Genomic DNA, 20,080 nt, shown 5'->3' with positions numbered 1-20,080 from the left:
CACTTTTTGGCTACAATTAGTGATATCCTGTATTTAGGGTCGAAATTTCTTGATTTTTTCTCGATGGGTGACACCAAATATGAAGCTATACTTTTAATTTGAACCCACATAAGGATATTATTAGTATCAATTACAACAATTGAAGAATTTTAAGATTGATATTTGGATGTAAATTATCAAGTCTGCTTGCAAACCACCTTTATCAGCATCGACGACCACCTGTAGTCCGCGGACCATAGGTTGAGAAACGCTGGGTTAAACTGAAGATGAAACCGTGACATTTTAATATCATAGTGAATTAAAATCACTATTGTGGATTAATTAATGAATAGTCTTTTATAATACATTAAGATGCTTTTGCAAAGGCACCCATCATGTCAATAGTTTAGTATAATATTAAAACACTGTATATAAACTCTTATTTAGACACAAACATTATTTCACTAAAAACTATAGATATGACAATATTTAGGCATTTGCAGTGTATGAAGCTTCACTGGGAGACAAAATATGGTTCAAAACAATAATTGCATTTGCTATATTGAACCTTCTCAAATTTGGGTTTGGGCATGAAAGCGTGAAATATTGGACAGCAGTTTATTGTGCAGCAAAGTAATGAGAAAACTTTTACAAATACAAATACAACGCCACAACAGGCAAAATGGCCAACGAGGTGGCTGATAAAAAGATGCCCATAAAGATATGGATGTCATATATTTCGAAAATACAGCAACCCAATTAAAAATGCAATTAACACAAATTATAAACAATAAATATAAAACAATTATAAACAAAACATTATAAACAACCTTCACACGGAGAAGGGTAGTTGTAATAATGTATGACACTCAAAATTTGGAAGGCAGATGACAGCACCAGCAAGAAAAAGAAAGAAATAAGAACAACTCTGCTAACATAAATACGTAGGAGGTCACACATACACTCAGAACACACATTCTGCACCGATTCGTTTGAGGAAAGTATATGAGAGAGGCGCGTGTACGGTTAAGTAACAGTAGTATGACTGTATTTGATCAGTCCAAAACTATCGGAAGTAATACTGAATATTTTAGATCTTAATTTCTCTATATTAGTATCGAAAAAGTAATTGAAACTGCCAATATACAGTATTATGAAAGTCTTATTAAATTCTGCTGTTTCCCATAGGATCAGGTATATTTATATCGCCGAAAGGAGTGCTTCAAAGATCTGGATCCGTCGCTATGAGTCTGATAGTATGGGCCGGTTGCGGTCTGATCGCTCTCTTAGGTATGTACATGTTTGATATAACTGTACACATACGTGAATTGATATAACGATGTTTATCTTCAAACTATTTTTCGAGATAGACATCGGGAGTTGCGTTCATTTACTAACTGTCATGAATTTTACTTGTGCGCAGGTGCCTTATGTTACGCCGAACTCGGTACAGCTATTCCTGTATCTGGAGCGGAATATTCATATTTTCTTCACGCATATGGAAAGAGGAGTCGTTTCGGACCAATACCCGCTTTTCTGTACCTATGGATGTGTTCCATGATCATCAAGACGACTGCCGTTGCGATCATGTTGCTCACTTTCGCCGAGTACATCGTCACCCCGTTTTTTCCTACCTGTGAATCGCCAGAATTAGCGAAGAAACTCTTTGGCCTCTTTGCTATATGTAAGTTTGTAAACTACGAGAAGCATGTCCGTAATGTGTGTGTGTGTGTGTCTTGTCAGTTGAATTATAAAAATGATTCCACTGAATTCGGAAATAATTTTGATGAAAATAATTTCAACATTCAATCGAATACTTTTTTTTTCACTTGTGAGAATTAATTAATTAACTTATGAGATACTATGAAATCTAGGTACATTGATACTCGATATAACGATAAATCCCTCTGCAACGATGTTTTTTTCAAATCTTGTTTGAAATCGCCTATATTCTAATGTTAAACTCTTTACAATGCAACGATATCCTTTATTACAATAAATCCGTCTGTAAATATATTTTTGAAATGATTTCGCAACTGCTACAACGATGTTCTTGATATTTTGCTCAAAATTATTTTCAATAGTTTTTTTAATTACCTCATTAAAACAATTTATAAAATAATTATAGAATATATTTGTGTAATTATACAATAATAATTGTACAGTACATTCGAAAAAAACTATAGTATCATTGATATTTTGCACCATTTACCCTCTGAAAGTGTAAAATGAAATGAATGTAATGATGATGAATGTAAAATGAAAAGGCAATGAAGTTGCCATGAAATTACTTTCTGTGTAATACAGTAAAGTAGTGTGCGGTAAACTACTTTACAAGATAATACAACTAACTGAATTTAATTCATCAACTATATTTAATTCCATTTTTTTGTAGCAAATAAATACTCATACATATATTTTATGTGGTATTAAAAATGAAAATTCAGAAAAGATGCCAGCAAAAGTATAAATTTGCTGGTGCCTGATGATAACGCTACCTCTCGATATAACCTTTCTACAACGATATATTTTCCTATTTCGCAGAGTATTGTTGTATCGAGGTTTTTCTAAAATTCTTCGAGAATATCAAATGAGTAGTCTAATATTGTGATTGTATTCCTTTTTTGAGAGATGAAAGGTGACGTCGATTGATGTTTATTTTGAGAAATTGGAGAAGAAAAGTTTCACTTGTTTTTGATGCTGATAGAAATCGGAAGCTTTTGTAAACAACAGGGAAACAGAGGCTTCTTTAAATTCGATTCTGTAAAGAAGATAAAGAAGTCACAGATTAAGACAACTTTGTCGTCACTTAGTTTAGATTGCGCTAATTGGTTACATGAAAGATATCCAAAACTGCTAATTTTTTCCCCCTCTTTTGCCTTTGGATCTTGGAATAAAACTTCACTAGTGAATCATCCGTGAAAGCAGGTCACGTAGGCTATTCATTATAATTAAGCATCTTCTCTCGTATAAACACTCTTTCTCTTTGACTTTTTAGGCCACTTATTTTCATTTAAAATATATTTCCTTTGTCCTCCGCCCCTTCTTAGACTAAAACTCACTTCTCTTGATGTTCTTGAGAATTTCGAAAATTACGAAGTATGAACACAGTTCCGTATTGGTACTAATGTATCAATACCGAACTGTAGTACTGAAAACAGACATCCAGTCATTTACGCATTTTTGCATTTTGAAGCAGATGCTTCTAAGTTAAAAATTGCATTACCACCTTATAAGTATAAAGAGATAATTCGGCTTTTCAAGAGAACTCAATATTTTTCATACAAATAGGGCTACAAATACAACCGGCAAAAAGCCGAACGAGGTAGATAGAAAGGTTGCCTATAAAAAATATGGTTGTGATTCTTCTGTTTGCTGTTTGATGGACACACTCTTAAAAAAAGAACTTCACAAAGATTAGGGGATAGCAGACACAACATAAAAACAAAACTTCAGCATCCGTAACGCATGCATACGTTGAGGGCTGCTTATACAAAACTTTCCCGCATGCAAAATTCATTAAACGTTCCTCAGATGAATGCTTAAAAGATGCATGGCTGGTTTAGCATTAATACTTGACAGCCATATTGAACGTGAAAACACTACTGTTTTGCGTGTAACATCGATTACCTGTAAACGTCGTTGTTTTAATTGATACATTCGTGCAATGCGTCGTTCTCTTATGTTATTCTACATTGTTTTGTGCACGCCAAAACGTTGTAAAAATCTACTTGAATAAACGATATTTATTATGTATATTTTTTTCCCCTTTCCAGGCTTCATAACCTTCATCAACTGCTACAGCGTTAAACTGGCGACGAGAATGAACAATTTCTTCACAGTGGCTAAACTGCTCGCCATAGCAATCGTCGTTATTGTTGGAATAGTGCAATTTTCTCGTGGTATATATAAGCTCAATCTTTCTTCAATATTTTTATTTTATTGGTGGCACAAAAACACTCATTTAAAAAAAGAGCAATGTTGTTAAAATAAGTACAAAACATATACGTTATTTTCTTAACCCTCTATAGTTCACCCCCACGAAAATGTTTTTCCTTTACAAATACGGATATAAATGTGTGCTATTAACATATTTTTAATTGAAAGAATACATATCAAAATTAATTTATTAAAAAGGATTTTTTAATTAGTTATAATTGAAAAAATTAAGGGTAAATATACAGTTTTTTGTCTCTATTTTACTGTTATCCATAGAGTGATAAAATTCTCTTTAGCGCAGTTGATTAGTTTTAAAAACAATAACCCCATGTACAACACTTTTTTCAAAAATGTGAAAATGTTCTTTGTCACATTAAAAAAAATCAATTCATAATTTTTGGGTATTTTCCATTGCAGGCCATACTGAACATCTGGTAACTGGATTCGTTGGGACTACGACGTCTTTCGCAGAGTTGGCGACGAGTTTCTACTACGGACTCTGGGCGTATGATGGATGGTGAGATATGAAAACGGTCAAGCCATAAATATTTAGTGCATATGTTTACCCACTTAGATATACACCATTATTATTTTATTTTCTTCGTCGTTTAGGAGGAATTTGCTTGTTGTAGTTCAAAAATCTCACATTTACGGCTATTTACTTTTTCTCTATCTTTGTTTTCTTCAATGAGACTACAAAATTATTTTGTGAATCTCGTCGAGACAATGTAGCCTGCGTGTTATTTCCATTTGTTCATGAAGTTATGAATTTTTTTTGGGGGGGGGGGAAAGAATTGATTTTACCTTTATCCTTATACAATTGAACTTGGTTAATTCGAAGTTTAAAGTCACTGGAAAAAGTTCGAATCTAATTAATCTATCCTGAATCCATAAAATGACTACAAATCACTCTTTAATCATCAATATTCACATAGAATAATAATTATCAATTATTAAAGTTTGATCATCAGTTAGAAACTGTTTCCCAAACTTTAACGATTGATAATTATTATGTATAATTGATCTTATCTGTTACATTAGTCCACTGTTCTGGATTCAGCATTACTGAAGAATTTCTTCACCATATTCAAAACCACATTTACGGAAACAGTTCATAATCAACAGTTTTGAAACTGTTTCACAACTTATTATTCCTATGCTGTCAAAGAAATATACAGGGTGATTTAAAAATAATCATTGGATTTCAAACTAATATATTTCAAAAAGTATTACAGATAACAAGATGAATAATGCCTCGCAAACAGCAGAGACATCTCAAGTTTTCCCCCCACTACTTATAAGTGTTCTATGTGTCCTTTCGTTACGCGGCATACATATACACGATAGTCCAATTTATTCCCATGTAGCGAGTCAGTAGCCTATTGATGTTCGTAAAAGCGGTGGTAATTCGGTTCTTTCAAAGTAACTAGCTGTGGAGGCACGTACACATCGTCTTTAATAATGAAACCCTAAAGGAAAAAGTCACAAACAGTAAAAGATCAGGAGAGCTTAGAACCTGATGTTCAGTTCCATAATACACAGAACATAACTGTTCTCCATATTTGCTTCGGTACGTTCATTGTACGGAAACAAGAGATGAAGGTGTCGCATATTCCAAAACACAAAACACTTTTGGAATATTGAATGCATGGGAATAAAAATTTAACCTTTGCTTCTTCATACCATGTTTACTATTAAACAGCACAATTTACATGATTCAAGTTATATTTTTTTTAAACCCGGTGGTTTTTTTGAATCGCCCCGTACTTACATCAACGTGCCATAATTTGTATTTTTCAAAACTTTCCATACTCTTAACGAGGATGGAAAGATTCAGATTTTGAATGATACACTTGACCCATAGGTTCAACCACATAATCGGTATCGAGGGGGGATACACATACTCGATGCACTTCAGCAGAACAATGTTGGCATTAAATTATCAAAGAAAGAGTAGAGAAAAACAAAATTTTCAAACTTTGTCTTTAAAGATCTGTTACTTGAAAACTTGGTCGAGAAAAGCACACTTTTTGTAGAATTTTTCCAAACTAAATTTGCTCGTACAAAAATCATGATTTTTTTTCCCCTCCAATTTCAAATCATCCAAACATTCCAAAAAAATTCGAATTAAGAAATTTTAACATTACATTAGATAGGAAATTCAAGGGGGTTCAAATTATCCAAAATTTGTATTAACCACGTGTTCGAATTAACCAAATTCCACTGTAATATGATTTATAATTTTTCTCAGTCCTGGGGCATCCTTTCACATATCTGAAAATTTTATCTCTATTACTTGGAATCTAATCATACCCTGAGTGTCTCTGATACAAAAAAAAAAGGGAAAACGCATAACTATGGATTTGTAGTTTTTTTTTTTTTTTTTTGAATTTTTCTGCTTTTTTTTCAACTGAATGATTTAGAAATTTTTAACTGCAGTTAATTTTTACACCAACTGTCAATCAAACTGATAAAAACATTTTTTTCCCCTCAATAATAGGAACAATCTCAATTTTGTGACTGAAGAGCTGATTAATCCAGCCGTGTAAGTACTACTTATTTTGATTTTGAATACTCGTTAACTTGAGATATTACGAAGTTAACTATGTATTGAACCACTAATGAATTTTACGGATTCTAGAAATCTACCTCGTGCCATAATGATAGGGATCCCATTGACAGCACTGTGCTACGTGTTGGTAAACATTGCGTACCTGACTGTTCTGTCTCCAACGGAGCTGTTGTCTTCCGAAGCTGTCGCCGTTGTAAGTCCTCATTTAACGAGTAAAAAATTTGACTCTAATGAAATATCAAAGTATTTATGAATTCTGAGCATAAGTAGGACTGAGAGAGAGAAAGATAGCTTTTTCAGCCCAATATATCAGAAACAGTTTTGTTAATATTGTGTCGAGGTGAACTCGGAAAGAAAAGTCATCTGGTTTAAGATGGTAGCATGCTTGCCCGTCTTGCAAGATTCGAGTCCCGGTGGAGAACAGATGACTTTTCTTTCGAAGTTCACCTCGGCATAATATCCAGAAAAAAATCTGTTTCCTTGATAAGTAGGGCTGTAGCGAGAAATCATTCCGACGACTATTAAATTTCTACTCAGAGTTTATTCGAAAAAATACCTAAATGTCTATAAAATTTTGCACTTTGCTAAGTACAATTTTTTAAATAACTCAAAGTTAATTTTATGATGAATGCAGTGTTTTTGGTGTGCGTTTGCTGGGGAAAAGGAGGATGGAGCTTGGCTGGTCCTCAGAGACAGCCAGGGCCGTTTTAAGAGCATCGTGGGCCCTCGGGCCAAGTGGTTTCTCTGAGGCCCTAAGTTCTAGAAATTTTTTACCTGATCTCATTTTTGTGAGGCCCCTTTCTTCTTGAGGCCCCCAGGGCCGTGCCCATGCGTTAAGACGGCACTGCCATCTGTCCTTTCAACACTCGGAACGGACTCGCTTTCTTCCCGTGATGTTTCTCAGCTATGTTTATTCTAACTACAGTAACACCTCTCTTTTGCGGACACCGGTGGGACAAAAAAGGTCGTCCACAAAAGAAAGGCGACCGTTAACCTGAGGTTTGAAATGCATACTTTTATTGTGTGGGGGAAAATTATGATTTTGCCGTAAAAGAGGAGTGATCTCATCTGAGGGAGTGTCCGTTAAGTGGGGGTTTTACTGTAGCTTATAGTACTTTACTATCTTGAGGAACAAAAAGTATTTTATGCTTGCTGTTAGGCGAATTTTGTATAATCAAAATAAAAACCATCTCTTTTAACATTTAATTTCAAAATATAGAAAATTCGATTTCTTTTTCGTGAATTGCTTCGATATGCACGATGTACAGGATGAGTACGAAAATCTCTTTATTCTGGAACAACTCCCGAACCGTTCATCCTTGAGGCATTCTTCCACGTAGAAAAAAATATTCAAATAACGTGTTGACCTCAGATACGTAATACATACTGCAAGGGGTTGTACAGTTATTAAAATTTAAAAAAAAAAACTTTTTATTTGTTTACCTTGTCCGAAAAACCAATGAGAAATTTGTTTCCCTGTCTCTTCTGAGGCCAAAAAAGAAAATAATAATCATAATAATAGTTTTTTAAGTGATATATTCGCTGAGATGTTTCGATTCAAAAATCATTGAAAATGAAGGCAAAAATTGCATAAAGTAACAAACCCGCTCATTCTGTGTCATAAGCCGATCTTTCCCTCATTTTCAGCAATTTTCAAATTCAAATATCTTAACGAAAAATTGCACCTATGAACATGGAATTTTTGTTTTTTGAGGCTCGGGAGACAGAGCAGCATATATCTAGCACAGGGTGTTCGTATAAAAAGTTATTTTTTTCATATTGATAATTATACAGTCCCTTGCAAATATGAATGACGTATCTGAGGTCTACTCGTTATTTGGATACTTTTTGATACAATTGGAAGTATGCTTCTCGGATCGACGATTCGCGAGTTATTCCTGGATGAGACTTTCCTATGCACCTCTATACTGAAATCAAATATGTAATTTGTAGTTAATGTCTTATTCCTTGAAATTGCTCTAAATCTTTGATGAATATATATATATATATATATGAAAAAAATTGAATACACATTTGCGTAGATATCATCGGCATTGCTATCTTTCAGGGATTCGCTAACTATACGCTGGGCCCGATGTCCTTCGTGATACCAATTCTGGTGGCGGCGTCAGCATATGGTGCATCCAACGGAACCTGCCTTATTGCTGCCAGGTATGGAATTCGAAGTATTTTCTATTTGAACTAACCAACTCTAACTTTCATCACGAGAAATACGGTAATTTCTGTAGGGTTGTGCCCAATCTACTCGGACTGTATTTCTGCCCATGTGGGGGAAAAAAATAGCACGAAATTTACAGAGATTAACAGTATTAAATTCTATATTTTAACATTTTCTTTTCCGCCATACATTTTTAATTATCGAATTTATTTCCTTTGAAAAATTGGTGTTTATAAAATATACTGGATATGAAAAACTACTGGGGGGGGGGGTCTGCAGACATCATGACTGGTCCGATAAACGAAATCTGTTCTGAATAATAAATTATTTTCATCATTTAAAAGAGTAATACATCACTAACGGGTGCAAAAATCTGCACAAAACACTTAGAATTGCAGTCAAACCTTATTACTTAAACCACAACTGGGGCTTTATCGAAAAACTAAGTGTTGAGGTTTAGAGAGGCATTCTTTTTTAAATTACATTTTTAGAAAACATTCTGCAAAAGATATTTTCTTCCAAGAAGATACGTATCTACTAAACGGTTCTAAGATTCAAACGGCAACATTAATTAAGAAATAATTATAACAAAATATTTTCATAAATCCACATGTCTTTATTTTCATTTTTTTGCACATTCAGCAAAAAATAAGCCATTTTCAGGTGTCAGAACTGCCAAGACCGACAAGAAAAAGGACTCTAGAAAGTGTTGTCTATGCACTCTCAGGAATAAGGGGCGAAAGGAACCATCCCCATTTTTTATGAGATAGAAAACGTAAAAAATTAATTAGTAAATCGTAAAGGATTGAGAATCAGCTGATATTCACAACTCAAAGCGATATTCTAGTACAATGCTATTTTTTAGACAAAAATTCAATAAAATTACAATTTAATTTATGAGAGATTAAGATAGCACGCAAATGCCGGAAAATATTGATTCATCAAATGGATGCGAAAAAGATTGAGACACCAAATGATACGTGTATTGTATACGCAGCATATCAAAATCACGGGAAGGGGATTTTCAGCTACTGGTACCGTGGACCACTACAATTTTTTTTCTCGGAAGTCCGAACGTTTAATTACTGGTCTCGGACCAGCTGACCACCAATGATTTCGAACGCTGATATACGTCACAGAAATATTCGAATTTGAAAAAAATAAAAGAAATTTGGGTCAGTTAAAGTGATATTTAAATTACAAAAGCAATTGAAAGTTACGGGAAACCCCGTTTTACTCACATTTAATGCGGTTTTTCCTGCAACTTTCATCGGTTTTTCGAATTCGAATATCTCAGCTAATTGCACATTACCCATGGTAATGGATTTTTTTTATGGCATCAGAAGAGACAGGGCAACAAGTTTGTAACTGGGTTATTGAGCAGACGGGGACCATATGAAAATTTGGATTTTTTTTATTTTGTGACACAATGTATTTCCACTCTCAAAACTACTACGGGTAATTTTTGAACGCATGTTGAGCATTTTATACCTCGGAATCATACCTTTGCGACGGACGGTAGATGAGATAAAGACCGTGCTAGCACTTACAGAACACCCTGTATATATACTTTTTTTATTACTCTATATGTAAACAATTCTATTTCTCAATGATTTTATACTGTTTACAAATCCACAGGCTTCCTTTCGTCGCTGCAAGAGAGGGCCATTCAGCTGAATTCATGTCGTTCGTCCAGGTTAAGACATTGACTCCCGCTCCAGCTCTCGTATTCAACGTGAGTTAACCTCATGAAATTCGTACTCAGCGGAGGATACACATAAAATTCATTAAATATTGACAAAAAAAAAAACTCCGCTGTTTAGTAATATGTTTTCTAATAAAATAGTCACGAATTTTCATGTACAATCAAATATACATTGTGATTACTTACCGTATTTTAACGTGTATAAGAAACCCTCTTATTTTTTACATTTGAATTTTGGAAAAAAGTTTAAAATGTATATCTATAATTCTATCAATGTATAAGAAACCCCCCGTTTTGGGGATCGAATTTTCGGCAAAAAAAGGGGGTTCCTTATACACGCTAAAATACGGTCAGTCCCTTGGCTGCAAATTTTTGTCGAACCATTGATCGTAGAAGCATATTCCCAATTAGGAAAAGTATTCAAATAACGTGTAGAACTCAGATATACCATTCATATTGCAAGGAAATGCATAGTTATTAAAATAAAAAAATATTTTTTACACTTGGTCTCTCCATGTTAAAAAAAATACCAATTAGAAAGTTGTTGCCTTGTATCTCCTAAAGCCAACAAAAAAGTTCCACATAAGCTCAATATTTTACATTTTAAGTGCAATACTTGCCAAGATGTTTGAATTTAAAAATCGGAAAAAATTAGGGAAGAAGCGCATAAAGTTTTTTTGCCATGAAATAACTTACAAGCTAACTATTCTCTCTGTTCGTTCCCACCTTTTCTCAAATTTTTCAATTAATGAATCTCAGCAAATATTGAACTTATAAACATGAATTTTTTTTGGCCTCAAGAGAGACCGGGCAGTAAATTTCTAATTGGGTTTTTGATAAAAAGCTTTTTCTTTTCAAATTTTAATGACTGTATGACCCCTTCCAACATGAATCCCATCTTAGTACTACACGTTATTAGGATACTTTTTTCTTATTAAAGATATGCCTCTAAGATCAACGGTTCAGTAATTTACGGCCAAGTTGACTTTCCTATGCACACTGTACGTAATTGCATGTCCCAATATTTAATCTATTTCAATTCAAAGTTGAAAAAAATGTAAAAAATAAATTCTAAAATATTCGTTATATAATCAATGTAATTATTCTTTTTTCAAGGAAAACTTCAGCAGAGGATGGATACATATCTGCTGAAGTTTTCCTTGAAAAAAGATGTTTTGTTTAAAACAGCACTCATTTTCATGTCAAATCAGATACACTTTACCACATGAAATATATTTCAATTTTGTGAGTTGAAAAAAAATGTATTAAAAATAAATTTAAAGAAAATGCATATATTACTTATTTTTTAATTCATGGGAAATAATTATTTTCAGGGTCTCGTTGTATTGATCATGATCGCCGCTGGTAACATCGGCAGTCTAATGGACATATTCAGTTTCGTGGCTTGGATGTTTTACGGAGGAACGATGCTCACTGTGATCGTGATGAGGTTCACGGAAAAAGATCTCGTCAGGCCTTACAAGGTAAAACTTAGAAATTGCTTGAAAAATTGTGTTCATTATTTTCTATATTATTCTTATTATTTTATATTGCGTTTATCACGTGTATAATCATATTTCATAAAGATATGATCTTGAGGTGAACATATGACCCGTATTTTACGGGACATTCTCGTGTTTTTAACCATCCCAATTTTTTTCCCCCTCCCGTTTTTCACCGAATCTTTTTCTCGAATTTTTATTATCATTTTCTTTAATTAAAGACAAAATTTATTTTAATATCATATAAATTTTTTTCAATGATAATTATAAATATTCCTCTAACACGTTTATCATTAACAACGTTTTTATCGTGAAATACATTTTAATACGTATTTAATACGAATTTAGACGGAAAAATTGCCCTCTTTTCCCGACGATCAGTAACCTTATTTGTACTTGGCGATTTCTTTCACGTTTGGCAACTTTTTTTGGCAAAAATTAGCAACATCCCGTATTTTTAGAGAGAGATAGAAAACTTTTTCTCAGCCAAATATATCAAGGAAACAGATATTTTCTGGATTTTATGTTGGGGTGAACTAGGAAAAGAAAGTAACCTGGTCTTCGACGAGACTTGAACCCAGGTTCTCTTGCATTCCGGGCAAGCATGCTACCATCCTCACCACTGGAGACATGGACCTTTCTTTCTTTCAGACCGAGCACAGCTCAGGTCTTTCACCATGGGCAATTGACTACTTAATGAGTTGCGGCGGAAGTGTGAATAAGTGTACTTAACTGTCTGAGTGCGTGTATAGTTGTCTGGTTCTTCAATGCAGCCATCTATATTTCAGAAGTGAAGTAACTGAAGTGTAATGATTGAATATTTGTAGCATTGTAGGGCTGTTGCTCTCCATGGTGAGACTTTTCAACTGGGAGATCTGCTCGCATTCGCGTCTCGAAGTTGGGAACTACAGAAACTCAACTTCAGCCGACCATCACTGTGGCGCCGGTGGGGTTTGAACCCAGGTCCTGGCAATGCAAATCCATCACTATGACCAGTCGACCACCTCAGTGGCAAATTTGACCACCAAACGACCCTGCCTTCCTTATTTCACTCACTGTGGCGTGCGGGTATTAGTAGCCTCTCTTAACTTCAGCAAATGATCCCCAGGTAAAATAAGGAAGGCCGCGTCGTGTCTCCGGGGGTGTAGATGGTAGCATGTTTGACCGGAATGCAAGAGGACCTAGGTTCAAGTCCCGGTGGAGACCAAATGACTTTTCTTTCCGAGTTAACCTCGGCATAAAATCCAGAAAATATCTATTTCCTTGATATCCCGTTCTTCGATTAGAAGTTTTTATGATACTGGCATTTTTTCATAAGATAATTCGATTTTGTTATCAAAAAGGTCGTCATTATTCATGGGTAGACCTGAGCGTGACTTGCGACAGCTCTCTAGCTGATATGATACTAAAGAGACGGTGTTGGCACAGAGCGCCTTAAGATGATCGAATAAAAAAAAAAATTATTTAATAAATATACACTTTTTAAAATACAGGGTGGGCAAAAAGTCCGTATAAATTTAAAAAATAAATAAAAACCGAAAAATATCACCGAAATAAAAAACGGTTTGCAGGATTAACATCGCTAGGTCACGGGAATGACTCTCGTGACGAAAAAATGACAAAAAAACAGCCGATAAGTGACACTAGTACGAGTGACTTCAGTGAAAATATTCAAATGAGACGGTTATAAGAACTTGCGTTCCTAATCCATAATCGTTGTAAACCGTGTATGTGGACCTGCTGCACTCTGCGGTTGCTGGATTTGTGACTCGCCTTCAATGTGTTATCCCTGTGATGGTGGTACACATATCGCTGTAATAAACAATTTGGAGGCATTCTGTTCGTTATTTGCGTATATTATCTTTGACTTGTGTACGTCAGCGCCATCTATCAGCTGTTTTTTTAGTTATTTTTTTTCCTGCAAAAAAATTCCCTTGACCTAGAGATGCTAACCCTTCAAACCGTTTTTTATTTCGGTTATTTTTCTCATTTTTATGAATTTTAAAAGTTTCTATGGAATTTTTTTGCCCACCCTGTATTAAGGTTGCTGGTACGTAAGATTTGGTAAAATGGCGATTATCATTTGCTGAATTTTTTTTTGATCAAATATGATCATGCTAATAGTAATCTCGAATTTTTATCTCTCCGCAGGTTCCTATAATTATCCCCGTAATCATGGTTTTCGTGGCAGCCTTTCTAGTTCTGTCTCCGATATTGGAAAAACCAAGACTGGAATATTTCTACGCTTTACTGTTTCTTCTTTCCGGATTGATCTTTTACGTGCCATTCATACACTACGACATAAGGCTTAAAATTATGGGTCAGTATCCACGGGGGTCAGAAAGGACTTCCTAATTTTGAAATGGCATAACTTGGAAACAGTGATTGATAAAAAAAATGAAATAAGTACTTCCTTCGATGGGAATGAAATTTCAAACTACTCCCGTTTGCGATATTAGTTACAACTTTGGCTAATAGTTAGTGCCACAGACCTTGAAACAGGGAGTGATATTTAGGGTTGCCAGACTTCCTCTCACGTTTTGGAAAAGTCACCTATTTGTCATCTCTTTCAGGTTTACGGAAATATTTTTCTTTACTTTTTTCTGAGGAAATTTTTCCCCTCTGAAACATTTATCTTTTTATTGATATATGTGTGTTTTTATTTTCCCCACACGCATTCACCAATAGCAGTCGAAATTTCCAAATTTTTTTTCTGTTTTTGCTATTTTTAGTAGTTCTGCTTTAGAGTTGGGAAAAAATTGTTCATTGTGTGGCCAGTTTTGTTGATCAGTATAGTAACGCCATCTATTGCGGAAATTTGAATAGCTGACGTCACTAACAGTGAGTGTACAGGCAACACCTACTAGCAGTGATGGTAACTCGTGAGAAAAATTGGCCAAAATTTGCCCAAGTGGGAAATTCCTTAGCATTTGTGGGAAATTTTGAGAGTTCATCAAACAAAAGAATTTTTTGAAAAAAATAAAGAAATTAATGCAGTGCAATTTTCTATTCAGTGCCTTTTCTATTGTAAAATACTTGATTACGTATGTTAATCGCTAGATGACAGCACATTTTTTGGAATGCATGGGAAAAATTTAGCGAAAATTGAAATTTCGCTGGAAGAGGTTACCATCACTGCCTACTAGAGAGTTTGTTTTCATAGTGGAAGTTGGTACAGGCGTCCTCCTTTCTAACGACAAAAAGAGGATTTTTTTCCCAAACTTTCCCAACTCATACACGCACTTTCACATTTCTACATACATTACTCACTTGTCTTTCCAGGGGCCCCAGCCTGTGTGTTGGCTTATGGCCCGCTTAAAGGGGCAGGCACCATCGTAAAATTCTGTCTGGTCTGGTACAGGTGTCCTCATTCTTTTCCGTTTTCAAATCTCGTAACTCTATTTTTATGAGTCAGTATAGTGACGCCATCTGTTAGGAAAATTCGGGAAAGCGACGTTTCTAATGGTGTGCGCGCAGGTGTCCTCCTTTCTCAATTTTCGAACCTGGTAACCCTATCCGCTATCCCTGCCCCCCCCCCCCACAGATAGAAGTCAAGAAATAAAAAGACTAGTTAATATCTCGGCCACTGAAACATACCATTACTCTTTCACTACATCTATGACTTTTTCGAAGTTAATGTCGCTCAAAATTTATGGAGTCCTTTCTGAAATACTACATATTTCTTACAGAGTTTTGAAAATCTTCAAAACATGTTAATCATTTCGAGCAACATTTCCAAGTTGGAATTTTTGACTGCATTCGTGTGGTTTGACAGTTTTATCAATGAACTTACTATTTATTTTTCATTACATTTCAGAAAAGTTAACGCATTTCATTCAGCTGCTATTGGTCTGTGCGCCTTCAGAAAGCTCAGCGAGCTGAATATGGCGAAACATCAACGTGCCGATTAGCAATAAAGAAGGAAGTTTGGAGAGAGCTTCGTTGCCTCGGATGATGTTCCGGATACTAGAACTGATGTTTTGTGTGTTTTTATAAATGTGACGGATTTTCCTATCCGTTGCCTGAGTTCATATTCTATAATTTTATAAATTTGAATACTATTTTTTGATATTATTTATATTTCTCGACATATAATATATCCAAATAAATGACAGTGAGATAAAAACAACGATAGTTTTCAATATGTTGAGCAAATTAGAAATTATGATTAGTATACTAAATCATAATTTCTAATTTGCTCAAATAAGACATTCACAACTGAAATGGCAGTAATGGTTCCTGACGCAGCTTGTGTACTTGTGTGATGGATGAACCAATAATGCTCTGCAGTATATACTGTATAACCCGTCAAATTAAATTTTTTATTTTCGAATAAAGTTGTCAGATTACAGAAATCGAAATACGAACACCCTTTATGAAATTGCGGCTTGAAATATAGATGGCAGCACCAACTGAAATGCATAGTCGGGTGCACCTAAGCTGACCGTATTTCTTCGAGAGAAATACGAGACATTGGGATTCCAAATACGGGAAATACGGGACATCGCCAATTATTGCCAAAACCAAACAAAGTTGTCAAATATTGTTGAAATTACGGAAAAATCACAATGGCGGGAAATGATGCATCGCTACAAATTGCAGTGGATTAAAATGTATTCCACGGAAAACAAACGTTCAAGACTAATGTGGGAGATTAATATTCTCATATATAGTTGTAATTATCGTAAAATAATTTATGAGTTGAAAAATAATGTCAATCTTTGACTTCAATAAAGAATAAAAATTCAAGTAGGCTTCGTGTAAAATACGGGAAAAACCAGGACACTTTTACCAAAAAGTCGGGACGGCCAAAAAAACAGAAAATACCGGGACTGTCCCGGGAAATACGGGACGTATGGTCACCCTAGGTGCACCAGTAAATAGGGTTAGTAGATCGAAAGACTGAAAATCAGACCAGAGTAGAATGAAATTTTTCTTTCCGGGCCATATTCGGGCTTACAAATTGTAGCCTGGGGGGGGGGGAATATGTGTGAAGAGATAGACAAGAGAGTATACTTGTACGAGTTCCGGTGAGTGTGTATGTTTGGGGGTTTGGAAAGAGTTTCATGACAATAGATGGAGCCACTATTTCAACCAATAATACCGAACACAACAATATGTTTCCCATCACACGCCAACAGAACTGCTTAAGAAAAGCAGAAACAGAAAAAATTCTGGAAATTTCGACAGCTACCGATGAATGCGTGTGGGGGAAAAACCACACATATCGAGTTCATGTTTCATAGTGGAGGAAAAAAAAAATTTCCATAAAAAAAAATAATAATTCTGGAAAGATAGAGAGTTGAAATTGAGGACAAAAAAAAGGCAATTTTTTTTTTCCGAAACGTAGGAGGACGCTTGAAATGACATCAAAAAATAGAACGGTTGGTAATCCTACCAGTCAAAGAATTTGAAAGAAAGTTCTCTCATCTCTTTCTTTAAAAGATGATGTGGCAACAGCAAATACTTTCTCAGTAATCGTCAATATACATTATACAGTCGAGTTCGCTTATAGCAGCGTTTCTCAATCTTTCTGAACCAAAGGGCCAGTAAAATGTCTGAGACAATCCAATGGATCTCTGTCATCCCTAGTCTTCAGTATGCTACATCCAAAATGTATGTTTTAAGCGAAGGTATGTAATAACAGAAATAAAAATACATGGAAGTGAATGGGCCAAAAATCAGGGAATAAAGAAACTTATATTATATCCATGGTGTATGTTACATCTAGGGTGTGCTATAATTGTACTCGACTGCAGGGATGTGACTAGGATTTTTTCCACCCGGGGCAAACGATATTTGACCGCCCCCACAGCTTTAAAATTCGATAATTTTGTAATGATGTTCTTTGTTCCCACCTAAAACTGCCACCCCTAAATTTCGCTACCCAGGGCAGTTGCCCCCCCCCCCCCTATCCCTAGTTACGGTCCTGCTCGACTGTATGCATTTCTCAACTTGCATTCATTTATTTCTAGGATAAAAATAGACGTTTCTGCATGTATCAAGTGAACAAAAGGTTCTGAACCTCTTTGATCTGTTTTTGATAACTAAAAATTTTTATTCTTCCTCTGAAAATTTAAATACGGGACGAACAAACATTCCAAAAATTCTTCCGGGTCAGTGAATCATTTCTAAGAAATATAGGATTTATAGCGACATCCCGTATCATCTAGCAACCCTAGATATGCAATAAGATATACTGTAATTTGGTGAAAATTACTTAATTCAAACGAAATGCTTTACAGAAAAGAGTAAATGCGGCCGATCTCTGAAATGCGACCGATCCATCATTCAAACACTAGTCACCTGGCAGTCCAGTGGTTAGGGAGCTAGTTTCTGACTGTGCAGGTCTGGGTTCGAAACTAACAAATTCCATGGACTGATCATAAAGATCTCTTGTAAATACGTGATGATCACGTTATTATTATAAATAGAAGGGGCCGTGTTGCCCCCGGGCCAAATTCGATTTGCCAAGAGGTTCAATCCAGCCCGCGAACTGATCCTATGCGGCCGGAGTCCGGCCAATGCAGACATAATATCTACATTTTTAATAGTAAGGGTATTCTCTACTCGAGAATCACGAGTACCCCAAAAGCCCCCTTAACGCGCAAAAGAAGTGAGTGAAACTTCTTTTTCGAGTATGACGTCACCCTCCGCTTTCCATACGAGGGTTTCTGATGCGAAGATACATATTCAGGAGAAAGAAAATTTTACTATTATATGTAAATATGATGTCTAAAAGTGGGAATGTTTTAAAGGTAAAAATGATGATCACGATATATGTAGTTCGAAATTCCCTTTTGTTGTAGTGTTAAGCTATCAGAAATGAAATGATTTAAAGAAAGAAGCCTCTTTCTCTTGAAAAAATCTACTCACGGAGCCCTATCCTGATCTCTGAAATGCGGCCGATCCAACAGTCTTCACGCCCCATGTTCCAATTTCAACCTTCAGCGACTCAGACAGGTTATTCCAAAACTTTCGAATTGTGACTAGGAGTTATGCCCTCCGGTGACACGAATTATATACCATCACCCCGAAAGGGAGATAACACGTTCACATCCTCACCTCAATTATCTTACAGGTGCTTCCAGTTCACGCTACTCACACGACCGATTTCGAACATTCTAGAGATAATCACGCGAGTTTCCAGAAACGAAACAACCGTTGTTTGATTGTTTCCTCTGGAATAAATCCTTGCAATTTTGCCCACTTTTATATATTTTGTTTCGCGAGTTACGGCATTGTTGCCATCCGTAACAATGAAATTTTAATTTTGAGGATGTTTCACCAACGGCATATCAAAACAATGGAAATGGTCTTGTTTTAAAAATTTAAACTTTTGTTGAGTATATATTTATATAAAAACTATCTGTTATATACCCCCGGCTTCGTTCGCGTGGATTTGGTAATATGAAAAATATTCAGCGATGATTTCCCAATATAACATTCGACCCACCTCATGATCCTCCCTTTAGGGGATGAATTTTATATCCCGTCTCAGTGGGTATAAATTACATTACTTAATACATTATGTGCTTTATATAGTGATTTCGGCTCAGTGATGATTGCTCCACATAACCTTTCATCATCCCACCCCACCCCCCCGACGGGGCTTAATTTCGAAAAATCCCTTCTTGGTGAGTCTCTACATTACAAAAGCTATTAAAAAATACTGACCAAATTCATATTCATAGCTTACGTGGACTGGGCTCGGCGTGATTTCTCCATCTGACCCCCCCCCCCTCCTACTGAGCTCCGCTTATGACCCTCAGAGGGGATGAATTTCGAAAACCCCCTTCTTAGTTACGTCATGAAATAGAACTTCTGACCGAATTTCATGTGTTTCAGTCGTTTCGGCTCGACGTGATTTCTCCATGTTACACTTTAACTTGGTCAAATTTCGAGAAAGAAAAACCTTCTTAGATAGTCTTTTCGTCAGGAAACAAAACTTTTGACCAAATTTCATGAATATAGCTTCAGCGGTTTCATCTAGGCGTGATTTTCCTATGTTACATTTGAAGCACCATATGACCCCCCCCCCCCCCACTTAGGAGTCGAATTTTGAAAAAAAAAAATACCCTTTTTAAATACACATACAAACAAATACAAATACAAATACAACACCACAACAGGCAAAATGCCCAACGAGGTGGCTGATAAAAAGATGCCCATAAAAATATGGTTGTCATATGTTTCAAAAATAC

General features: G+C 35.5%; 1 protein-coding gene across 1 annotated transcript in view; it reads left to right on the top strand.

Moving 5' to 3' along the window:
- LOC149090013 (b(0,+)-type amino acid transporter 1-like) overlaps nt 1-16,237 on the top strand; it is a 44,552-nt gene extending 28,315 nt beyond the window's left edge. Inside the window, exons 3-13 of the mRNA XM_089231928.1 lie at nt 1,168-1,269; nt 1,403-1,663; nt 3,756-3,881; nt 4,336-4,435; nt 6,419-6,463; nt 6,560-6,683; nt 8,559-8,662; nt 10,308-10,404; nt 11,709-11,858; nt 14,028-14,196; nt 15,694-16,237. Coding sequence (XP_089088054.1) covers nt 1,168-1,269; nt 1,403-1,663; nt 3,756-3,881; nt 4,336-4,435; nt 6,419-6,463; nt 6,560-6,683; nt 8,559-8,662; nt 10,308-10,404; nt 11,709-11,858; nt 14,028-14,196; nt 15,694-15,758 — 1,343 coding nt within the window. The 3' untranslated portion in view covers nt 15,759-16,237. The remainder of the gene's footprint in view (nt 1-1,167; nt 1,270-1,402; nt 1,664-3,755; nt 3,882-4,335; nt 4,436-6,418; nt 6,464-6,559; nt 6,684-8,558; nt 8,663-10,307; nt 10,405-11,708; nt 11,859-14,027; nt 14,197-15,693) is intronic.
- The last annotated feature ends 3,843 nt before the right edge of the window (nt 16,238-20,080 follow it).

This window comes from Pholcus phalangioides, unplaced genomic scaffold, assembly GCF_987345545.1.
Source record: "Pholcus phalangioides strain wild (caught in Gottingen) unplaced genomic scaffold, Ppha-v1.0 ptg000001l_1, whole genome shotgun sequence".
Lineage (NCBI taxonomy): Eukaryota > Metazoa > Arthropoda > Arachnida > Araneae > Pholcidae > Pholcus > Pholcus phalangioides.
Note: the sequence above shows the minus strand (reverse complement) of the source record. Positions and strands in the feature narration are given on the sequence as shown.